Consider the following 21,799-nt stretch of genomic DNA (forward strand, 5'->3'; position numbering starts at 1 on the left):
GGCAGGCTGCTCTTTTGATGAGTACACAGGGCTTCTCTCTATTAAAATGAGCAACCACGGGGTTTTAATTTGCAAACTTTTTCCTGGTGATGGGGAAATCACAGCTAACTGGCAGCTCTGCTGTTAGGAAAGGTCCCTGAGCATCTGACACCTTCTACCCTATGCTAATTTCTGCCGAGTAGGATATGTTTTTCATGCTTTCTTGCTCTCCCCTGTTTACATAATACCAAGTGACTCCTATTTTTTGTACACTGCAGATTCACCCAAGGGTAGAAGGGGCAGCTGTGGTCCTTAAACGGGGTAAACACAGTGCCTCTGCCCCCCAGAGCAGGATCACTAAGAGCTGATCCTGCAGACATCCCCGACACCAACAGACAGGACAGCCCCATCCCCTGCTGCTAGCTGCTTCCTCGGTGGTATGGGAGAGCAGGTAAACCCCACTGCTCCTCTCCCACCCCTGTCTGCACGCCGCCATGCCTTTGGTGGCTGTCAGCTTATCTCAACCTCCTGCAACACCAGCAGCTAGGAGGGGGTTAGTCCTCTCCCTTGTGTTTGGTCCTGGCCCAGTTTGTGTCTGGCTGGAGCTCAGATTATTTTTCAGGTGTACAGGGCTGGCTGGGTTAGTTGAGAATAGCATTGAGAATAGCAGGAGGTGCTTATGGAGCAGCGATTCTTTTTCCTCCCGGCGGTGGGCAGAGGCAATGCAAGTCCTCATGTGTAAAGCAGCAGGGAGCATGTTATTCTGGATGCAACCAGCCTGAAAAACTGATGGGGGAAGAAGGAAAATCTGCTTCCCCCCCCCCCCCCCCTTCAAATTAAATGTAATAACAAAGGAGGAAAGTTTCTTTCAGCTCTTCATCTGTCCCTTCTGCTCCCAGCCTCCAGCTGGACGTGTCCTTCCAAACTGGATTGATCAGGAGAAAAGATGTCAAAAAAAAGTGCAGTGTTTCACACGAAGCTTGCTCAGCATCCTCTGTTATTTAAATGCTTTCTTGGCCAGGCTCTGAGTGGGAGTGGGAAGAAGGGAGGGCAGCCTGGCAGGGGCTAGGCAGAGGAAAGGCGATGTAGTGGGCACCTGAGTGGTTGGAGGGATGAGCTCACCTCCTAGCTGGCCTCCTAGCCAGGTTTCCCAGCTCATGGTATCCATGCACAATCCACCATGCTGGTTTTGGTGTCAGAATGAGCATTTGATCTTCCTGGCCCTGCTGCAAAGCTTTTAGCTCACTGAATGTTCTCCTTCTGCTATGCTAAGATCTGAAAGGAGAGACCTCCTGGGTGAGGACATTTGACTTCTTGCAACTGTGGCTGAGCCCTCCATCTGTGTTGAGCTTTCCTGCACGAACCACCTGATTTAGGCACTGAATTCATTTTCTAAATGCAGGGTTATATTTTTTGAGGGCTCCACAAGTTCCAGTATGGGAGAGAGTAGGTTTGGGTGATGCACTCATGCTGACCAAAGCAAAATAAGAGAGGTAGAAGCTTGTAAAGCAGTCACAGAGCAAGCTGAAGGGCTTATGAGAGGTAACAAAGAGTGGACGTAGAAGATGGAATGGGTCGCTAGGGCTGTGATGGTATGAAAACGTACCATTATCATGTGTGGTAGTTACAGCAAAGCTGTGCTGATGCTGGAAGAGAATAGGGAGTGGATCTGCTGTCACTTTGGTAGTGATGCTGCCTGTGTCCCAATGAGAGCAGAAGGCAGGACAGGGTCCTCCTTCCACTGGCGTGATGAGTGAGGCCAGCAGAAAGCTGCAGGCAGGACTCAAATGGAGCCTGAGGAAGAGAGAGAGAGATTTTCCTTTGCCAGGAAGGCTTCCTCCTGATTTCCCTGTCTCCTCGCTTACCCAGTGTGTCTGGTTTTCTCCTGTCCCACAGGAAATCTGCAGTGATCCACGTCTCTTTGTGGATGGCATCAGCTCCCATGACTTACACCAGGGTCAGGTTGGGAACTGCTGGTTTGTGGCTGCCTGCTCCTCCCTGGCGTCCCGGGAGTCTCTGTGGCAGAAGGTAAGTGGTTCCCCATGCCAGGGGAAAGCCTGCCTTCAGCATCTTGGTTTCGCGTTGCGTTCGTCCAGCTAGAAAACTGGTTCTTCAGGGATGCCTCAGATCCTGAAAAACTGTTCATGTGCAAAAACCTTCCTTAAAGGACTATCTGTCAAGGGGAATTAGTCATCCTGACTGCAGTTACTTTACACTCGAGCCAAACCCTTGGCCAATTTCTCCTTAACCAAGTAAATCAAGTCCCGTCCTGTCCTCTGTATCCCAAATCTGACCCTTCCTGCCCAAAAATAACCTAAAAAACAACAAGAAGAACAAAATTCACGGTGTTCAGCTGCAGCATTTGGCCCCGTTTCCCTAGTCCCTATGGTGTTACCTCGCTTTGGCTGCTCAGTGTGGGCCCATCTTGGCAACGAGACACCTTGCGCTGTGGCAGGTAGGGTGATTTGAGGGTATTAGTATCTCTCCCAAGGCGCTGCTTCCCCAAAGCGTCCATCCCTGGCATGTCCCATGGCTGGATTGCACCTGTAATAGTGCTCCTTCGAGTGTGGGGTCCAAAGGGATGGTGTTGTGGGCCATCGAGCCACCAAGGAGCTGCACCAGAGCAAGGGGCTGCAGACCCAGGGAGCAACCACAGAGGTACAGGGGGAAGGAGGTGCTTAGTACCACATCCTTGAACAGTCTGTGCCCATCACCACCATGTCCTCAGCATCAGAAGAAGTCAGTCCTGTGAAAGCCAAGACAGGGAGGGGCTTCAGACCCTGGTACAGGCATGTTTCATAGTAGGACAAGGGACCAGCAAGTTGCAAGCACCCTTTCCTAGATTTTACTGCAAAAGGCAGCCACCAAAGTCCTTTGGTGTGTGCAGACAGCATCACCTGCTTCACCCACTGCCTCCTACTGCAGTGGACCTAAAAGGGGTCCCTCAGTCCTACACCTTTGCATCCACTCTGTGTGCTGTGGTACTTCCATTCTCTGCTGCGTGTGGTTTTTGGGATCATGAACACTGAGCTCAGGAATTTGTGTTCATTTCAGCATCCCCATTTTCTGTTAAAATCAAGGTTTTTCTTTAGATGGGAACAGGATAGCTGTTGTCGGCTTCTGGCTAAGCAGTAAGGTTGCCTCCCGTCGTGGCCGTGGTAACTGTTGTGGCTCTCAGGTGTGTGCAAGGGGTTGTTTAGCTTGTTCTCTGCCAACATCTCCCAAGGGTGAGCGGCTGAGTTTTCTTCCCTCCTCACCATTCACTTCCAGCCCTGCCCTGGGAAATGCCAACCAAACAGAAGCCGTGTCCCTTTGGACACCTCATTATTTCAGTTTGCCGACGGCTTTGCTTTTCCTCCCTTGGCAATTTGACTGTGTGTGTTTGTGACTTTCTCATTTTCCATGCCCTTAACTCTCAGAGGCTCTGCTTTACCTGCCTCCCCTTTCTTTCAGAAAGATTTGTTCTGTGGCGAAAGCAAAAGCTGCAGCCCCCTCCCCAAGCCTTCCTCCCAGTGATGTTGAATTTGCTGTGGTGTTTGCTACAGGGCTTTGGTCAGACATATTTCATCCCTGCTTTTGGAGACCTGTGGATTAGACGGGACCTTTGCTCACACTTTGCGAGTTGCTTTGAGGGCTTATGGTGAATAGTGAGGAGTAAGCATGGCTATAAACTGCAGCAGGAACTTTTAAAGCAAAATGGGAGATGTCAAGTGCACAGATTAACCCCTTGGTCCAAAGAGACAGCAGCTCTGCTGCTTGTGCTGTGATTAGAGCATGGTCCTTGCTGAAGAGCTTGGAGCCCTCGGTTGGGTTGCACGCACAATTGTGATAACGTTGCTGGAGGTACCTGCTGCTCCCTGGCCCTCAGGCATCTCCACACATAGGGCAAACCTTTGCTCCTGACTAAGCAATATGTTAATGCAAGCAACAGCTGAGAGGACAGACTTGGCAGCAAACACCAGGTTTTTAAACTGTCATTAGACACCAAAAATGTCTCTGGTTCAGGGTCTGGGAGGAGCTGAAAGATGTTGATGCAGGTGGTGTTAGTATCACTGAAATATCAGTACAGGGATCCTGGCCCATCTCATTGCTGCTGGAAAATGTAATCCTGATTTACACCAGGATGTAACTTAGGCTCTGAGTGTCCTTTGTTCCCGCTTCAGACAGTAAAAGTGTCTCTCTCAGGTATGGGGAGGGGGAGTACCTTCAAGGGAATAGGGCAAGCCAGCCCATCCCTGTGCATCCCAAGAGATGATTTTGTTCATGCTCCTTCTTCTACCTCGCCCCAAGGCTCCCCTCATGTCCCTACTTACCATTAAGCCTCTGTTTGAGTCACTGAGTGTGAATGTGGTACTGGAATTTAATTTAGAACTGTTTTCTAAATTCCTGAGTCTCGGCTGACCCTGCATGGCTTTAGGTGTGATCAGGCTCTATAACACCCTTTCTGTGATCCTTCATATGTTTCTCGCTCTTATGAAAAGAAATGGAGGCCCTGAAATGGGGGAATTTAAATAATTTCCAGCAGCACTTTGTCTGAAAGGGTTGTCTGGATCTGTATGTGTGCTCCCACAGGTTGCATTGGTATTGCTCAACAAACAAGGGACAGGGGCCGGCCTCTGAAGCCAAGTGGTTCAGACAGCCCTGCATCTCCACCACCTAGCCTGGTCTTTTTCCCCCTCAGCTGCTTCCAGACTGGAGGAAGGGATGGGATGCCATGAGCAGATGGCTCTGAGGGCAGTGACCTCCAAAAGTTCAGTTTGCTTCGGTCTTCTACAACCTGTGGTTGGTTATTGCTCTCTGAGAAGACTCTGAAGGCTGATCTTGTACCTCAGCAGGGCAGGGAGGAACATCAGATGTGCCTGGGGACTGGACCCCCACTGCAGTCCTTTCATGACCAGGTGCAAGGTGGTTGCTCCTACTGCCACCACATATAGGGGGTAAAAGAAACAAGGCAGCCCAAGCAAGGTCTGTGTGACGTTGTCACATGTAGGTCAGCTCCAAAAGGTCTCTAGGGTTACCTGAAGGCTTTTTTAACTTTTAAAACCCAAGGGTTGGGTCAACAGTTGTTGCTAAAGGTGTTTTAAAGCTAATAAACAAGTGAGGCAAGAGCTCAGAGACCAGCCAGAAGGGTCAGGTTTCCTCAGACCCCTCTTGTCCCTTCAAATGGGGCTGTGTAGCTCTTAGCTTTCGTGACTTTGTCCTCAGGTTCTTTAGCAGTAGAAGCAGACCGGTGACTGCAGGACAATTCCCAGGAAAATGACCCACCTTGGGCCCCTGGTGTCAGTGACTTGTCTGGCCAAGGTCAGCTTCTGATGGTCTTTTTTGGGACTTCTGGAAGTCAAAGTGATAGCCTCCAGGGATGATATTGGGAGGTTGTGAGTCAAATATGGCACAGTCCAGGTGCTGGCACAACCTTTTGTAAAAATATTTTAGACATTTTCCTGGAGTTCATTTAACACAGTTGGAGCTCCTCAAGTGCCCTGCAAACATGGCTTGTGGCAGGAGCCAACCTGAGTCACAGGTAGGATGGAGAGAACCCAGACAGCTTGACTCCACATAACGTCTAAAGCTTTGTGCTGGAACCCCTGCATCTCTTAAGTGTCCAAACCAGTAACTACATCCCAAAGATACCACATCACACTTGCAGGAGTCAGGCTTTTTCCATGGTGCACCTAAAACCACCTCAGTGATTTAGCCATTGGTGAGGCTGCTCAGCAGAGGGGAACATGGTGTGGCACCTCTCTTCAGGGTACACAGCCTCATGGAGCCACCCAGCACCCTGCAAAGAGAAACACATTCACCACTGTTCCCCTTCATGCCATCCACTGTCTGGACAATCCACCAGCACAGCACTGGTGCTCTGGATTTAACCATGCCCAGCAATTGCTGAGGAATGGGTGGTTCCAGGTTGGGAATAATGGTCTTGCTGGTGTTCGTGTGGTCTCAGAGCATCCCTATGGTGCCTGGAAAGAGGTTGTTTGCGTTACTTGCATCTTGAACGTGCTTAGCCACCTGGCCCAAGGAGACAAGTGTTAAGGCACAGACTATGCCTGAGTTCCCCTCTCCCAGGCACAGTAAGGTGAAGCCCACCTGCCAGCACCCTCTGCAGCTCTGTGCCAGTCTGTTGGAGGGTGGGCAGACCCACGCTGAGCTGCTGGTGCCCAGCTGCTGCTGCAGGAGCAGTGTGGAGCCCAACTCCTGCCAGCTGTGCGATTCAGAACAGGACATGGGGTCCTGAGGGACAAACCCGCTGTAAGCCAAACTTGCACCATGGCAGAGATGGGGGCCAAACTAACAGGAGTGCAGCCAGCAGGGTGAGGGAAATTATTCTTTCCCTCTGTCTGGCATTTGTTAATCCCCACCTGGGCACTGTTTTGGGGTCTCCAGAAGATGACAGTGGCACTGAAGCAAGCCTGACGGAGGCCACCAAGATGGTCTGGAGCACAGGATGTATGATGAGAGGCTGAGAGAAGTGGCATGTGCATCCAGGAGGAGGCAAGATGAAGGGGGAGTCTATTGCTGCCTGCAGCTACTTAATGGGAGCGTGTGGAAAGACAGAGCCATACTCTTGCTGGGGATGCACAGTCACAAGACACAGGACAAGCTGCAGCTTATTGTGAGCATTGAGTGTAGTCAGATAGTGGAACAGGGGTCCAGGGTGGCTGTGGGCTGTCCATCTGTGGGGATACTCAAAGATGCGCTGGCCAAAGCCTCGAGCAACCTGATTTAACCTTGAAGTAAGTCCTGCTCTGAGCATCAGGCTGGACCAGACCCCTCCAAAGTCTTCTTCCAACCTGGATTATCCCATAAGCCTACACTCAGAGGAAGCCACCGCTACCCAGACCTGTTGGGTGGCATCCCTGGCTGCGCGCCTTCATTTCAGGATAACAAGCCATGGTTGTCAGGGAGGTTGCCAGGGATGCTGACATCAGATGTCCCTTCCCTATAGATTATCGTGCACAGCAGCACCATCAGTTCCTAATCTGCAAACGAGGTTGGAGGGCATCCAGAGGAAGCCTCAGGGGCTGTTTTGCATCACTGGCCCAGGTTGCCTAGCACTGCTGGGACTGTGGAGAGGGGGCACCAGCTCTAGGGGCTTGGCAGCTTTTTTCCCCCTGTGTGTCCTGCTTCAGAGCCAAACGTTGCTGAGGACATAGCAGAGGAGCAGCCGAGGTGATGGCAGCTGAGGCAGGGATGCTCAAGCTGCCCTTCATCCATGATGACCAGCTTACTCGTTGCATGAGGCTGCGATTCCAGAGCCTGCAGCAAAAAAACATGAGGCCCCAGGATGGCGAGAAACTGTTGCATTCCAATGAGCATGTCTACCGAGTGGATTTCATCCGACAGCACAATCTGCGCTTCCTCCGTTGGGACATCCAGCTGGAGAGACCTGGGAAGGTCATGGTGACCGGCACCTCCCAGCACTGGACTCCTGATCTCACCCACCTTATGAACCGGCAGCTGCTGGAGCCAGTGGGCATCTTCTGGAAGAAGCCAGGGGCCAAGGAGGTGGAGTACAATGAGGCAGATGCCCAGGAATTTGGGGAACGGATAGCAGAGCTGGCCCAGATCCGCAAGGTGATGTATTTTCTCCTCACTTTCACCGACGGCCTTGAACCAGCTCAGCTGAAAGGCTCCATTATTTTTAAAGCCTGATCCTCTCTTGCTCTGCCCTTCTTGCTCCAGCTATGCTTTTGTCTTCATTATTCTTTCTCTTAGTTCAGTGTTTGTGTGGTTCACTGCAAAAAAGTGGAGGACAGCTTGGCACTTCTGGAGCCCCTTAGCCCTGAGGAACATTCCCCATACGTGCTGTCCTCTGAACGATGGGGAGGAGAGGGCCATGAGCTTGCTGCTGTATTTGCCTAGAATATAGGACTGCATGCTTGTAAATTCAGCAGGGATTCACCAGGTCTTGCTGGCTGGAAAACAGGAGGCTGCCTTAACCTTTCCAACTATGGCAACTGCATACCAAAAGCCTGATGGAAAAATAAGAAATTGCCATACTAGAAACAGGAGAGACAACGTGGAGAGAGCCCTGACTTCCAGTTTCCATCCTAGCCATTAAAAAGGGAGGGCTTGTTTGTGATGGGGTGCTGCTCCTTGCAAGGATGCTGAGTGCCTGCAGGCTGCAGTGACAGCTGCTGCAACTGTAGCTGCTTGGTGTCTCTGAAGACCAGTCCCGTGGAGGATCACTTTGCTGTGAAGCTGAAGTACATCTGGATATGCTGTATTCTGCAGATTGCAAACCCGCTGGACAAATGGGTCCAAGGAGGCTGGACCACCCTTTTCCTGACAGCTGCCACCTTTTCTTGCAGGGGGTCACTGTGAGGAGGTGTACTCCAGCATGTTGCTCACCTTGTGCTGCCTGGAGGTGGTTGGTCCTGAGATGGGTTGGAGCAAGCATGCATGTGTGTGCAGAGCCGGGCAAGTGAGCCAGCAGCTCAGAGGAGGCTGTAGGTCTGAGCCAGCAGCGAGTCCCCCACAGCAAAAACAATTTGTGCATTGTTGTGGCCTTAAAGCACTCATGAATATATCTATTTTGAAGCATCTATAGAGAGCCGTGAGGCTGCAGAGCACTTTGCAAACCACACAGCAGGAACCTGTTGCTGCTGTCCCAGAAAGCGGTGTCTCCTACCCTCTACAAATGCTGAGGCAGGGAGCGGTGTCTGGGTGGCCATGGGAGCAGAGAGGAGAGATGGTACCTTTGCAAGTTTAGGAGCAGGAGGGTATTTTGTGCCTGGCTTGTCCCATGACTGTGAAAAAACTAACTTTGGACATTCCCTTTTCCTCCAGAAAAAAGTGGAGGGTACTTTGGTGAAGCTTCTTGAGACCCACAGGTAGGAATGTCCTTTGAAAGCATCAGGTATTATTACAATTGGTCCTTTGCTAAGCTTGCACTCAGATGTGGGTGAGCGCTTCTCAAGGTGTGGCCTGAGATTTTCCTGACCTGTGTAAGGAGAGGGCAGTGATAGGAAAGCCAGGACAAGGTGACCTTCTACCCGTGGCCTGCTGGTTTGTGCGGACCATCCCCAAAAGGGTCCAACCTCTTCTTCAAAGCCTCCAGAGATGCAGACTCGATGCCCTCCCCAGCCCAACAATAGTGTATAAAATGATGTGCACAAGCTGTGCTAGGCAGAGAGGAGAAGGAAAGCAGGAAGATCAGCTACTGGCTGAAGAGGTGGTGGGAGCTTTGAGTCTTGCCCACAACCAAAGCTCAGCAACCACTGAATCATACAGCCATGCCATGGGCATTGCCGGAGAAGTTGATGTCTTTGTTTAGACCCCAAGAAATGCTGGAGTCTGTGAGGAGAGGTAAAAGTGGATGCATCCCTGCTTGGCCATAGCATGGACCTACTGTAGACCAAACCCACTTCTAAGGTCCTTGCAGATTTTCCCATATGAGGCCCCTCCTTGTACATCCCAGAGCGGAGCTTGTGACTGCAAACCACATTAAACCTGATAACAGGAGCCACTGCCAACATCCAAAGGGGGTTTTGCATGCCAGGTCTCACAATGTGCCATTGCTGTCTTGCTGGTTGCTGGAGTACAGTTCTTGCTGCAGATACTTCGCTGGGTTTTGATGTACCCAGTAAATACTGATGTACACAGTAAATAAAAGCCTAGTCAACAGGGTTCCCCTTATGGACTGAGGCTGTGCGTGTCTTCTTCATGCCCTTTTTGGAAGCTGCCCCAATCCTGCACCCAATAAAGCAGCACCCACCAATTTTCAACTCATTGTTGGTACTTTTGAGCACCTACCTTTTTATTTCCCATAAAAAGTAAAATGAACATTTACCTTCTCTTAGTGTGAAAGGCTTCATGGAGCATTTAGCAGTTTTGTGTGGTTTGGGGAGGGGATTGAAGCTGGGTAGGGGAAGGGAAATGATCCTCAGGTGGATCCTCCTTTCCATCAGAGCTGGGAGTGGGAGGTGCATGGGGCAGTGTGATCTCTGTCTGCAGGGAGGATGAGCATCTTTATATCGGTCACTGAAACTCTCCCTACATAGTTTCAGTATCCCATGAACGCTGTCAGATACACTGCTCTGTCCTCTCCCAGGGGAATTTCATCCTGGTTTGTACCATGGTTCAGCAAATTGGCACAGTTGGGTCCCTCCCTCCCCTGCCTGAGCTGGCAAGTTCCCAGCAGAAGACCCCCTGCTTGGAGGAATCAACATCTATGAATTCCTCCTTCTAATCAGGGACATTTCTCCAGGGTCTCAAGTGCCTTTCCTCTTAATTAGCCACTCTTAGAAAACATGAGAAAAGCCCTAAACCAGCTTAGGGAAATGAACCTGGTGTTTCTGGGCTCCCAATTTACATCTCTCTGAGCCCTTTCACTGTAAATTTGTCCCACTAAAGGGGACAGCTCCAGCTGTTACAGCTCCAGCTGTTACAGCTCCAGCTTTTGGGACCGGAAAGAAAAAAGCAGCACAGCTGGGTGAATAAGGAGGTGTGGTCTCCACCGCATCAGTGCCACACGGCCAAGCTGAGTCCAGGACACAGTGGGATCTTGGGATGGGTGGTCCATGGCATGCGCTCCAGCATCCACTGAGGAGGGAGGGAGATGTCTGGGAAGGTTTCCTTGGAGTGGGTATAAGCCGCAGACTTCAGTCGCATGATGATCTTCTGGAGGAGTCTGGGCTCCAGCAGCTGCTGGGGTTTGTAGATGTGCCCCGGGTTGATCCTTTTAGATAATATGTAGCGTCGGGTCATAGGCAGGGGTTGTGCTGTACGCCTTGAAGTGTGGTGTCCCAATAGGCACTGAATCCAGAGCTGTCACCTCGCCCTGTCAGCCAGGGGGGTCACAAACATACTGGCCAGGGGGTGAAGCAGCTGGAGGATCCTTGGCCTGGGTGGGATGCTTTACTCTGGGAGGAGCTAGGGGGAGGAACCTGATGTTTGAGCTCACATCTTGCACTTTGGCAGGTTGAGGCCAGATTGGGCTCTGGAGATCAGGCTCTTCTCATTTCCTCTTGAGTCCATGCAGAAAAATGACCAGCCTTTACTCCTGGATCCTGCTTTCCATGAAGGCTGGCCGCTTTTGCTACTTTTGGCAGCAGAGGGTGTTTTCAGTGCTGTCCCCAAATGAAGGGATGGAGGAGGATGGTGGGGACCAGTATCTCCTGCCACCAACGTAATGACATATCTCAGAACCAGCCAGCTGGAAGCTGTCGCTACCAGCTCTGGCTGACAAGCTGCCTCTAATCAATGCTGTAATCATTTCTAAGCCCACATTAATAGCAAGTTGATTAGCACAATGGTCCTCTATGACAATTCATTAGGATGAGCTCCAGTCAGGACAGAATCGATGGTTTCTGATGGAGGGCTGTCTGACCTTTCCTGGCACTCCCACGGGGAGTCTGGGGCATCGTTGTTAGCACTCATGGAAAACACCAAACGCTCCAAAAGCAGCTCTTTTTCATGGCTCTGTCTGCTCTGCTTCTATTGATTCAGACAACTCAAGAGTGCCAGTGAGCTTGCAGGGCTGATAGCATCATTAATATTTCAGTGTAGGAGCAGTAAAAGCCCTGGGCTTGGATTGTTGCTAGTAGCTAAGAAGTCAGGGGCTCTCCAGAGAGAAGCATCTCTGCAGGGTTACGGCTTCATGACAGCAGTCAAGAAAAAGAAAAAGAAAAAGAAAAAGAGAAAGAAAAAGAAAAAGAAAAAGAAGAAAGCTGAAGGTTCCAGAAGCTGGACAAAGGGCCAAAGCATGGTGCAGGGGGTCTCCCCATGGCCTGGGACTTCCTGAAGAGCCTCTTTCCATGCATTGTAGCTGTGTCCTTTCCTGTCCCACCCCACCACTCAGAGCTGCCTCCACGGGACAGTGATTAGTTGGAACATAATTTTCCCCATGGGCACGTGCAGGTTTTTCCTCACTTAGGTCATGATGCTTTGAGAGCAGGTAAGTAAAGAAGCAAAGGTGTGGGACATTACTGCAGCTGAATAGGTCAGTACTTGTCGGCTATCCACTACATTAACTGTACGTGGCCTCACAGCCCACCCTGGCCATGAAGTAATACCACGTTGCCTTCACCCTCAACAAAAGCTAAGCTGTGGTGTGGCAGTTTCTTGCTGTGTGCCCCGATGTCCTGGTTCTAAATAAAAAGCAGATCCTCCTAGACGTAGCATCTGCACGTGGCTGTGCCTGTTTCTCTCCCAGCTGTTGTGTGGATTTTCTATCCAAAGCAAAGCTGGTGGTGCCTGCAGCCATGAAGGACTATGGACGTTGGCAGCTACGCTTCGCTTGTGCCTGTCCCACTGGCAGTGCAGATGGCAGTGACACCAAACCGGCACTCCCTCAGCCCCTCAGCTGCTCTAGGGATCTTTCACGCCAGGCCCTTTTCCTTCTTTCAGCAAGTCACCTCCCTGTGCTTGCTTGGATGAGTATGGTAGCTCTTTCCAGAAAAGAATGGAGACCTTGTGGGAATGGGGATCTTGCTTTTCCCACTTTTATTCAGCAGAGTAGAGGCGCCCAGCGTCTGGTCCCTGTTCATTGCCACCAGGTAGGTGAATACAATGCTTGCTCCTGGGCCAATCAAGTCACACCAGAATCAAGTAAGCAAGTCAAAAAAGGTGCCCTCTCTTAGTGGTACCCTAGTGACACTACGGTGAACAAAAATCTGGTCATAAAAATAACCAGTTCTGGTTGGACCAAGGACTCGCCTGCTCCAGTAGCCTGTCTACAGCAGTAGATGGCAGCAGATCTCCAGGGTAGAATTATAAGAGGGCAAGGAGCTTCAGCTCCATCTTCCAGGGTGTGATGAAGGCTACACTATTCCAGTACATGTTAATCTAGCCTGCATTGGAGGAACCAGGTCCAAAATCTGGCCCTGACAGGCTGTAAGCTAGTCCATCCACCTCATATTCTTCCTGTCTTTGATATTGTCTGCGTTAGTTCCAGGATGAGAGTCAAACCCAGCAAAAAAGGGAGTAACCTAGGTGCATGTGCCTCCTCTCTTGCAGGTCATCCCAGACTGGAAGGAGCAGGAGTGGAATCCCGAGAAACCCGAGAGCTATGTGGGGATCTTCCACTTCCAGTTCTGGCGTTTCGGTCAGTGGCTCGACGTGGTCATAGATGACCGCCTGCCCACACTGCACAACCAGCTCATCTACTGCCACTCCAACTCCAGGAACGAGTTCTGGTGTGCCTTGGTGGAGAAAGCTTATGCCAAGTAGGTATCCAGGCAGTTACAGGACAAACTGGGACCTGAGCACCCTGGTTTTCCTCTCTGTTCATTCATCAGCTGGCTTGCACCAGTAGAAACAGCAGCTGTCCTGGGGAGGCATAGGACATATCTCAAACGGGCAGAAACTGTAGGAAAAAAACCACCCTTCTCTAGCCTTATTTCACCCCCAAAGCAAAATATCCTCCAGCTCCACGTTTAAGTAACACCTATCCTAGAGATTTCACATTCCTTTTACTTTGTCCTATGACAGCAGGAGTGCTGCAGGCAGCATGGGTCTTATTTTTTCACCCTACTTTGCTATCCTCACCCCCTGGAAGTTTTATTACAAATCTCTATTCTCTGAGCTGCCCAAGAACTATCCCAGACCCCTTCAAATGTCAAGCCAGTGTTTCTGTGCCATCCCTGTCACCCTCTTCCAGGTTGTCAGGCTGTTACGAGGCCCTGGATGGAGGTAACACAGCTGATGCCCTGGTAGACTTTACTGGTGGGGTCTCTGAACCTATCGACCTGACCGAAGGGGACTACATTGCTGATGAAGCCAAGCGAAACCTCCTCTTTGAGCGTGTCTTGAAGGTGCACAACCGGGGAGGCCTCATCAGCTGCTCCATCAAAGTAAGCAATATTACCTGTACGGTCATGTTCTCATGGGAGTAGGCATTTTAGGATGCAAGTTGTCTTACATTGGTAGAGACTTTTAAATTAGAACAGATAAATTAAGGCCAAGGGTTCCTACTTCTTGTGGATGGCAAAAGGAGTCAAGCCTGGATGCTAGCCCTCTTTATTCCTTACTGCTGTGTCCAAGAGCCTGGATTTATCCCACCACAATTCCAATGTTAGGAGAGAATTCTCTTCCAGAGGAAGGTGTTTTGGTGTCTGCATGTGGACATCTCTACAAACACTGGGTGCCAGACCTCCCATTATAACCAGTAGAATGAGCTTTATTGGTCGACAGTATGGGAGCTCGGAGGCCTCATGTGGTAGATGAAGACCAGGAAGGATCTAGCACCTAAAATGGCATCTAATACATCTGCCAAAGCAATTGACACTGTCCCTGAGCATTGGTGTTCTTTTTTTTGGCTCCGAGAAACCTACGGGGAAATCTGAGTTCCTCTTTTCTCCAGTCCCTGCTAAGGCAGTCACATCCCCCCAGTACGAGCGCTGTCTGTGTCCCCCTGCCCAGGCCACGTCAGCAGCTGACATGGAGGCCCGCCTGGCCTGCGGACTGGTGAAGGGCCACGCGTACGCAGTGACAGACGTGCGGAAGGTCCGCCTGGGCCACGGCCTGCTGTCCTTCTTCAAATCGGAGAAGCTGGACATGATCCGCATGCGCAACCCATGGGGCGAGCGGGAGTGGAACGGCCCTTGGAGTGACACGTGAGTTAGGATGGGCAGCAGCAGCACCTTTTTTTTTTTGGTGGGAAATGCTGGGTTGGAGCAAGCTTTGAGCCAGGAGACAATTTGACTACATCCACACCCATAGGATAGCATTGTATGGGCAGCTGTGGGATGCTGCTTCAACCCGCGTCCTAAACCTGCTGTTTCACTGGGGTAGATTCATTCCTTGCCCTGGGGTCCCTGGAGATCGGCAGGAGGGTGGCTGAGCTTGGCAAACTTTCTCATTAAGGCTCTGGCAGGTGTTGTGGTGAAATTGCCCAGCATGTTCACACTAGTGAAGGATGATTATAGCTCACCTTTCTGCTCCCAGTCTTGTTCCAGCAAAAATAGCACCCAACAGAACCTACCTCTGTCACCAGTGACTGCTGTGGTGTCTGTGGATGGGATGAAGAACCAAGGGCTGGTGTAACCAGAGCCTTTGGCTAGAGTCCCTTTTGTTGTCTTCACCAATAGGGTTGTGATTGTACTAGCCAAACAAAATCTTGCCGAGCTGGATTCAGCTCCACTAGCCAGGAAAGAAGTTGAAGCTCCAAGCCATGCTGCAGTCCCCCCTTGTTTGGAAGGTGAGCTAACCAGAGCAGTGTGGGGACTGGTTGCATGGCTGGAGCTTTATACAGGTCTTCTGCCCTTGACAGATCCTGCTGAGGTCAAGTAGCCTCTTGAATTCTTGTCTGTCCCCTTGCCCTCGCAGTAATGATCCTGTACTCTTCCCACAGCTCTGAGGAGTGGCAGAAAGTGAGTAAAAGTGAGAGAGAGAAGATGGGAATGACAGTGGAAGATGACGGAGAGTTCTGGTGAGTCCCTCCTAGGGCTGTCACCACAGGCCGTGCCCACAGAGTCCTCCCACTCCATGAAGCATGCTAGTCATTTCCATGCATGCAGCTAACCAGAGCAAATGGCCTTCCAAGCCCTAGGATCTTCAGTGTAGCCTCCTCCTTGAGCCCGTGGGTGTTAGCTTTGGATAGCCCTAGGATTGCAAGCTGCTCTGTATCACACTGGGGTCCCAGTCATTTCATGAGGGTACTGTTACGAACTTAACAGCCTCACCAGATAACATTTCCATACCATGTGTACCCATGAGTGGAGGAAGGGCCACTACGCTGCTTCTCCCACTCCAAAACACATAGCTGTGTTTTTCAACTAGAAAACAAGTATTTACTGCATGCATGGAGAAAGGTATCTCCATCTCTTCTGTTATGCATCAGCCATCAGAGGCTACCCACCCTCAGTCTCCAACAGGTGATCAAGAAAATCCCTGCAGCGTATTGTTCAGGGGAACGAAGCAGCATAACTGAGCTCTGTCCTGTCCTCACTTAGGATGACCTTTGAAGATTTCTGCAAATACTTCACAGACATCATTAAGTGCCGTCTCATCAATACATCCTACCTGAGCATCCACAAGACCTGGGAGGAGGCAGTGCTACATGGGGCATGGACCAGAAACAGTGACCCCTTGAAGAACCGCTGTGGAGGTTGTATCAACCACAAGGACACCTTTTTGCAGAACCCCCAAGTGAGTCATGGAACAGAGTACCTTCTGGAGCCTTTGCATGTGTTTCCAAATGTTTAAGTCTCCTACAGGGACCTAGAAGGCCAAAATGGCTACCAGACCTCAGTAGATTAACTGTGCTCTCAGCCATTCTGTGGCTGAGATGCCTGGCACAGCATGACCAACATCCAGGCCAACTCTATGACCCTTATCCCTCCTATCAGGGAGACTGCATCCAAGTGCCTGATGTGGAACATCTTGGCACAAGCAAACAGCAAACTGTGCCCCAGGGTAGCAGTGAGAGTTGGTGCCCGTCAAACTGGGTCAGGAACCTTTTTCCAGCAATTTGGATGTCTGAATGATCTAATTCCAGTTCCTTTGCCCAGAGCTTGGCACTGTTAAATTTGCCAGGACAGGTGTAGTCTATAGGGCCTTTTCTTCTAGCCTGGCCTTCAGAAAAGACCCTGCTCTGAAGTTCATGTCCTGGAGCAAGCTCTTCTGTCCTGTACTGCTCTGATCTGGGATTCTCAGTAAAATGAGACAAGTTCTGTGAGTCCTTCATCTAACAAGCAGACAAAAAGTGGTCTGGTCCATTGCAGGAGTTGTCATCAAGGATGTGGGAGAGTTGTTTCCTGCTTCCAGCTTTGTATTAGCCTTCATCTTAGGTCTCTGTAAACGTCAGTTCCTCCTTCCGTACCTTGTAGGAGGACCGGTGGCAGACTGCAAAGGGGTGAAAGTCTCTGGTATGAGACTGCATCTAGACACCTTGGATTCTGCCAAGCAATTCAAAGACTGGATTTCCCAGTCTTTTTCTAAGATGAGCCAAAAAGTCTCTGGCTTGGCAAGATGATGCCAGTTCCCAGGAGAAGTGGGTATGGGTTCTCAGTGCTGCTACTGATGCCAGGCTGTCCCTGCAGAGAGGCGGGTGAGGAGAAGCTGAGGTTAACTCTACTGTGTGCCCACCCGACCCGTGCCTCCATGGTCCTGTATTAGTACAAGTCCTCCCTTACCTTTCTCCCTTTCCTTCTAGTACATGTTTGATGTGAAGAAGGCAGAAGACGAAGTGCTGATCTCCATCCAGCAGAAGCCAAAAAGAACCAGTCGCAAAGAGGGCAAAGGAGAGAACTTGGCCATAGGCTTTGATATCCATAAGGTAGACCGTGGTTCCTGCATGTTGCCCTGAACACCCCCATAAATTTCTTAGTGGTGGAGCGACAAGTCAGTACTGCATGACTATTTGTATTGTTCAGTTAAGCATTATCTGTGTGCCTCTGGGGTGCCTTCAGCACAGTGTGCCCCCCTCTAAATATGACAAGAGATTTCAGAGATGAACAGTGACAGCATGGACAAGTTCTCCTTGCTAAAAGCAATGATTCGTCTGTCATTAGCCTGTCTTCAAATGTTAAAATTTGTTAGACTTTGTTAGGCTGATCCTTATGTGTTGCTTTTTGGGGGGAATGCAAGAGATAATGAGTCCCTGAGCCAGCAGTTGGGAGAGCCATGTCTGCACTTGTTTTCCAACCACCCCAGCTGGAACCATTTTGCTGGTTCTCTTCATTCTCGTTCTCCCAGCACTGTGGGTTCAGTCCTTGCAGTCTGGACCCCCGGGGCGGATACCAATACATTGTCAGTCAGCGCCATCCTGCTGACCGTCCTGCTGTGGTCTCTGCCAAGGTGGAGCTGAACAGGAACTACCGGATGCACACCCTGCAGCAGAAGGTGGCCAGCTCCATCTACATCAACTCCCGCAGCGTCTTCCTGAGGACAGACCTGAAGGAGGGACGCTATGTCATCATCCCCACCACTTTTGACCCCGGTCATGTAGGCGAGTTCCTTCTCAGGATTTTCACAGATGTGCCTTCAGATTGCCGGTAAGGAGCAAGAGCAGAGATGGGGAGGAGCTGGCTATTTGGAGACAGCCCTGTGCTTCTGACATGCGATTTTCCTGATGGGAATTGGCCGTGGCCTTGCCTGGAGCTGGTGTTTGGCTTCCCTTCAAGCGTGGCCAAGAAACAGGGCACCTTCACAGGTCTCACCACAAACATGCAGGGAAGCTCCCACTCTGCTTCTAAGCATGACATGGGGGAACATCCCAAACCCAGGCTGAGGAGATCAGAGCGGGGAGCAGAGTCTGACAGTGGACACTGCGTGGTTCTGCCATCCTGCTAGAGCAAACTCCATGGCTTGCCCACGGGGTAAGGCTGGGCACCTCTCAAAGGCCACATGTTTTTCCTTCCAGAGAGCTGACACTGGATGAGCCACCACACACCTGCTGGAGTGGGATGTGTGGTTACCCGCAAGTGGTATCCCAGATCCACGTCCTTGCTGCAGCTGGGCTCAAGAATCAGGACTCCCAAGGTACTGGTCTTTCTCTGCCTCTCGTCTAGTGCTGGAGGAGCTGGGAAGTGGTTGTCTCAGTGGGAAAAGGGGGAGGTGGTTTCTTGAGGTGGGACATTGCTGGGATTTATGATGTCCTCAGATATTATTTTCAATGTACATTTCAGTATACAGTGTCAGACACCAGAGGAGGAGAAATTCCATGGAGAATCAAACTCACTTCTTGCTCTGGGCATGATCTGGGAGCTGTTATATTTAGGCTGTTGTGCAAGATCCTTGGGAGATCCTCCTAAAACTTCTCTAAAGCCTGTAGCAGTGGTCCTATAGCAATCCAGGCTTTCCTCCGGAGTATGAGCAGCTGTAAAAGTCAGGAACTGTATTTAAAGGCTTTTTAATAGGAAGGACAGAGAAGCGATGGAACAGGCTGATGTGTTGGGGTAGTGTTCATCACCGGAGGCTGGATAAATAAATATCTATCAGTAGAGGGTATGGCAAATATAGCTCATTTTGGGATGGTGGGGATCAAGACCCTCTCCCTCTTTATTTCCTGTAAGTTCTGCTCCATGCTTGGCTCCTAGGAGCCCTCTGAGATGACTTGAGCCACCACCAGCACACAGCGTACTGTGTTTCTGCCTTCTTGGCCCTCTACAGGTTTATTTTCATGGTTCTACCATGCTATCATGCAATTTTGACATCCAGCACTTCTCTTGCATGAAAGACAGCAGCAGCACCATGCCTCACCATGTGCTACAGCCATGCAGAAGTTCATGGCAAGAGCCCCATCTTCAGTCCTCCTGGGGCATCTGGACCAAGAAACCCAGGACTAGTGATGACTTGCAATGGGAGATCGTTGAAGTATAGATGAAAGGTCTAGAGGTTGCAGTTAGAGAAGCAAATGCCTTTCCACCATGAGAGCAGACCAGGTCCTAGCTTTTCTCCCCAGTTTCTTAAGTCAAGGACATGTTTTGAATGGGGCAAGGTTCAGCCAGCCACTTTCAAGCCAAATTTAAAGTATAAAATTGAAAACTTAATTTTTTTTTTAAATCTAAATTAAAAACTTAATTAATTACTTTTTTCACCCAAGCATTATCGTCAGGGCTGCGTATCACTAGAGCCCTGGAAGTAACGAGCAGGATCCTGCCTTAGGGCAAGGACTAGCCTGATTTGATTATTTATCACATGCCACAAGGGGAGTCCTTCTATCCTGTCTGATGTCTGGGGAGGGAATTTTACCCGAGGTAGGTTGTTTCTTCTTGGGTTACTAGCAGTAATTCAGCGTATGGGGAATGCAGGGGGAATCTGTAGCCAAAGGTCTCTGAACTCTTCACAGCAACAAGGAGATTTATCTTTCCTTCAGACAAGGGTACATGTGGTTTCTGGAGCCATGAAACATTTTTTCAGCAAGAGGCCCTTGGGAATGGCTTTTTTCCAGTTGTTCAGTTCCCACCACCAACAGCCTGCATGTTTGGTGCTTCCTAGTGTAATGGCATCTCTCGCATCTCTCAGCCTTTCACACTACTTTGGAAATAATGATTTACAGATAGGAATTTGGCTCCAGCTTATGGAATATGAGGATTTAACGGGACATCCCAAAAGACGAGGCTAGTTTGGAAAAACAGCTGTGAAATCCAGCAGCTGTGTCTCACCAGCGGAGCCAGGTCCTTGCAAACAGAAAGCTAGCGAGGAGGTGGTCTGGCAGTCAAAGATGTGGTTCTTAAATCCCTGGCCCTCAGAAGAGAATGGTTTGTTCCTCCTAATTTCCACATTTTTCTTGGACAAGAAAACTCATCCACCTGGTCTGTGTTTCCATCACACTCACTAAAGCTCATGGTAAGAAAATGCATTCTGGCAGTTACATTTCCATAGCAATTGCTCATTCTTTACTGAAATTCCCAAAACGAGCACTTGTTTTGTAAGGGGAAAATGTTCACTAATTAGGGACTCCTTCCCTCTCCTGGAAGCTCAGGTACAATCCAGCTGTGGGCTAGTAGTCTGTGAACTTGAACTTTACTCTCATCGTTGTGGCTTGCTTGTTCCCCATGACTGCCTTGCTCCAGCTGGGATATTGCAATAACTTTCCCACTTTCTCCTCCACTTCCCACTCATTTCCCGTGATTGCCCCTTGATGCCCAGTCTTTTTCTTCCCCGTGTCTCTCACTGCCATCGATGATCCTTTTTGACATTTTGACCATCTTCCTGAATTCTTGCCCAAACAAATATTCTAAGAACCATCTTCACCTCTTCAAAAGCCTTTCAAATACATTTCCATCCTAAGGCTCCCCATCCATCAGTTGCTCACCAACCTCCTCAGTGCCCAAATGGTCTAGTTTTTTGATCTCATAAATTAGCACATCTTAACACTTCATTTTGGCTCAGCATTGTGCCATCTCTCATCACCTTGACCACCCAGCATTTTTCTTAGCCCAACATTAGTCGTTACACTGACAGCCCCTGCAGCATTGGAGTCTCACTAAATCCAGGAGGAAGATGTGCCAATGATTTGTGCATAGGGGTGAAAAGCAGAGTCCCTGCTGAGGTAGCTAGTTACCACCTTGAAGTAAAACCAAGGTTAGTCTGGCTTGGGAGTGTATGAGCTGCAGTGGAAGCAAGTGGAGTTTTGCAGCTGAAGGCCCTTGCCTTCTTGCGTGAAATGACCTCTGTGACCTCTTTCTCTTCCCCATGGCTTTATTTCTGCCTGCCTTCAGCAGGGCAAGCCCTGAAAGGAGAGTTGAGCAGAGCGGTGTCTTCCATAAAATATTTATCCCAAAGGTCAGAGGATTTGGAGTGATAAAGGAGTGTTTAGGTAGGTTATGGAGTCAAGGAAGAGGTGGCCGTTTCATAGCAGTCCATTACCACCTGCTGCCCAGGTACAATGTCACCTAACAGGAGTTGGCCTGAGCCCAACAACTGAGCTTCATGAACATCATCTGGGTTGTGATGAACTCTTTGGCAGATATCCATCTCCTCTGGTGGGGTATGGAGGAAAAGTGCTGCATGCCATCCTGGAAAAGGGCTCTGAGGAATTACAGGAGCTACAACAAAGCAAAAAGTCCCTTTTCTTTCCCCAGGAGCTGACCCTTATGTGATCATCAAGTGCGAAGGGCAAAAAGTTCGTTCTCCGGTGAAGAAGAACACAGTGTCTCCAGAATTTGATGTGAAAGGGCTCTTCTACCGCAAGAAGCCAGGACAACCCATCATTGTTCAGGTAACCAGCAGGCGAGCAGCAAGCCGAGGGACGGAGACTCTGTCTCGCTTGGCCACCCCACCTGCCCTCTCCTCACACTGTCCACAGTGGATCTGCTCCCCAGGGCTGAGCTTCATCAGTTCATGCAGCTCAGCCCCTCACCACCACGGCTGAGCGGTGACATCTGGTAAACGCACATCCTTTGCCCCTCACACATGTCTCTGAGCC

The 21,799-nt window shown here is 50.1% G+C and overlaps 2 protein-coding genes across 2 annotated transcripts in view; both read left to right on the forward strand.

Moving 5' to 3' along the window:
- CAPN5 (calpain 5) overlaps positions 1-21,799 on the forward strand; it is a 57,778-nt gene that overhangs the window by 32,552 nt on the left and 3,427 nt on the right. The window contains exons 3-12 of the mRNA XM_055702469.1: positions 1,876-2,007; positions 12,943-13,151; positions 13,586-13,778; positions 14,347-14,540; positions 15,278-15,355; positions 15,879-16,074; positions 17,081-17,203; positions 17,725-17,921; positions 18,290-18,408; positions 21,456-21,592. Coding sequence (XP_055558444.1) covers positions 1,876-2,007; positions 12,943-13,151; positions 13,586-13,778; positions 14,347-14,540; positions 15,278-15,355; positions 15,879-16,074; positions 17,081-17,203; positions 17,725-17,921; positions 18,290-18,408; positions 21,456-21,592 — 1,578 coding nt within the window. The remainder of the gene's footprint in view (positions 1-1,875; positions 2,008-12,942; positions 13,152-13,585; positions 13,779-14,346; positions 14,541-15,277; positions 15,356-15,878; positions 16,075-17,080; positions 17,204-17,724; positions 17,922-18,289; positions 18,409-21,455; positions 21,593-21,799) is intronic.
- On the forward strand, positions 2,035-9,612 carry OMP (olfactory marker protein). Its single transcript, XM_027807783.2, has one exon. It carries the CDS (start codon positions 7,156-7,158, stop codon positions 7,633-7,635), a length of 480 nt encoding a protein of 159 aa, XP_027663584.1. The 5' UTR covers positions 2,035-7,155; the 3' UTR covers positions 7,636-9,612.

This window comes from Falco cherrug, chromosome 2 (genome assembly GCF_023634085.1).
Source record: "Falco cherrug isolate bFalChe1 chromosome 2, bFalChe1.pri, whole genome shotgun sequence".
NCBI classification, from domain to species: Eukaryota; Metazoa; Chordata; class Aves; order Falconiformes; family Falconidae; genus Falco; species Falco cherrug.

Excerpts from the sequence above, each read along its gene's own strand:
- OMP (XM_027807783.2), top strand. The coding sequence starts at position 7,156 with ATGGCAGCTGAGGCAGGGATGCTCAAGCTGCCCTTCATCCATGATGAC.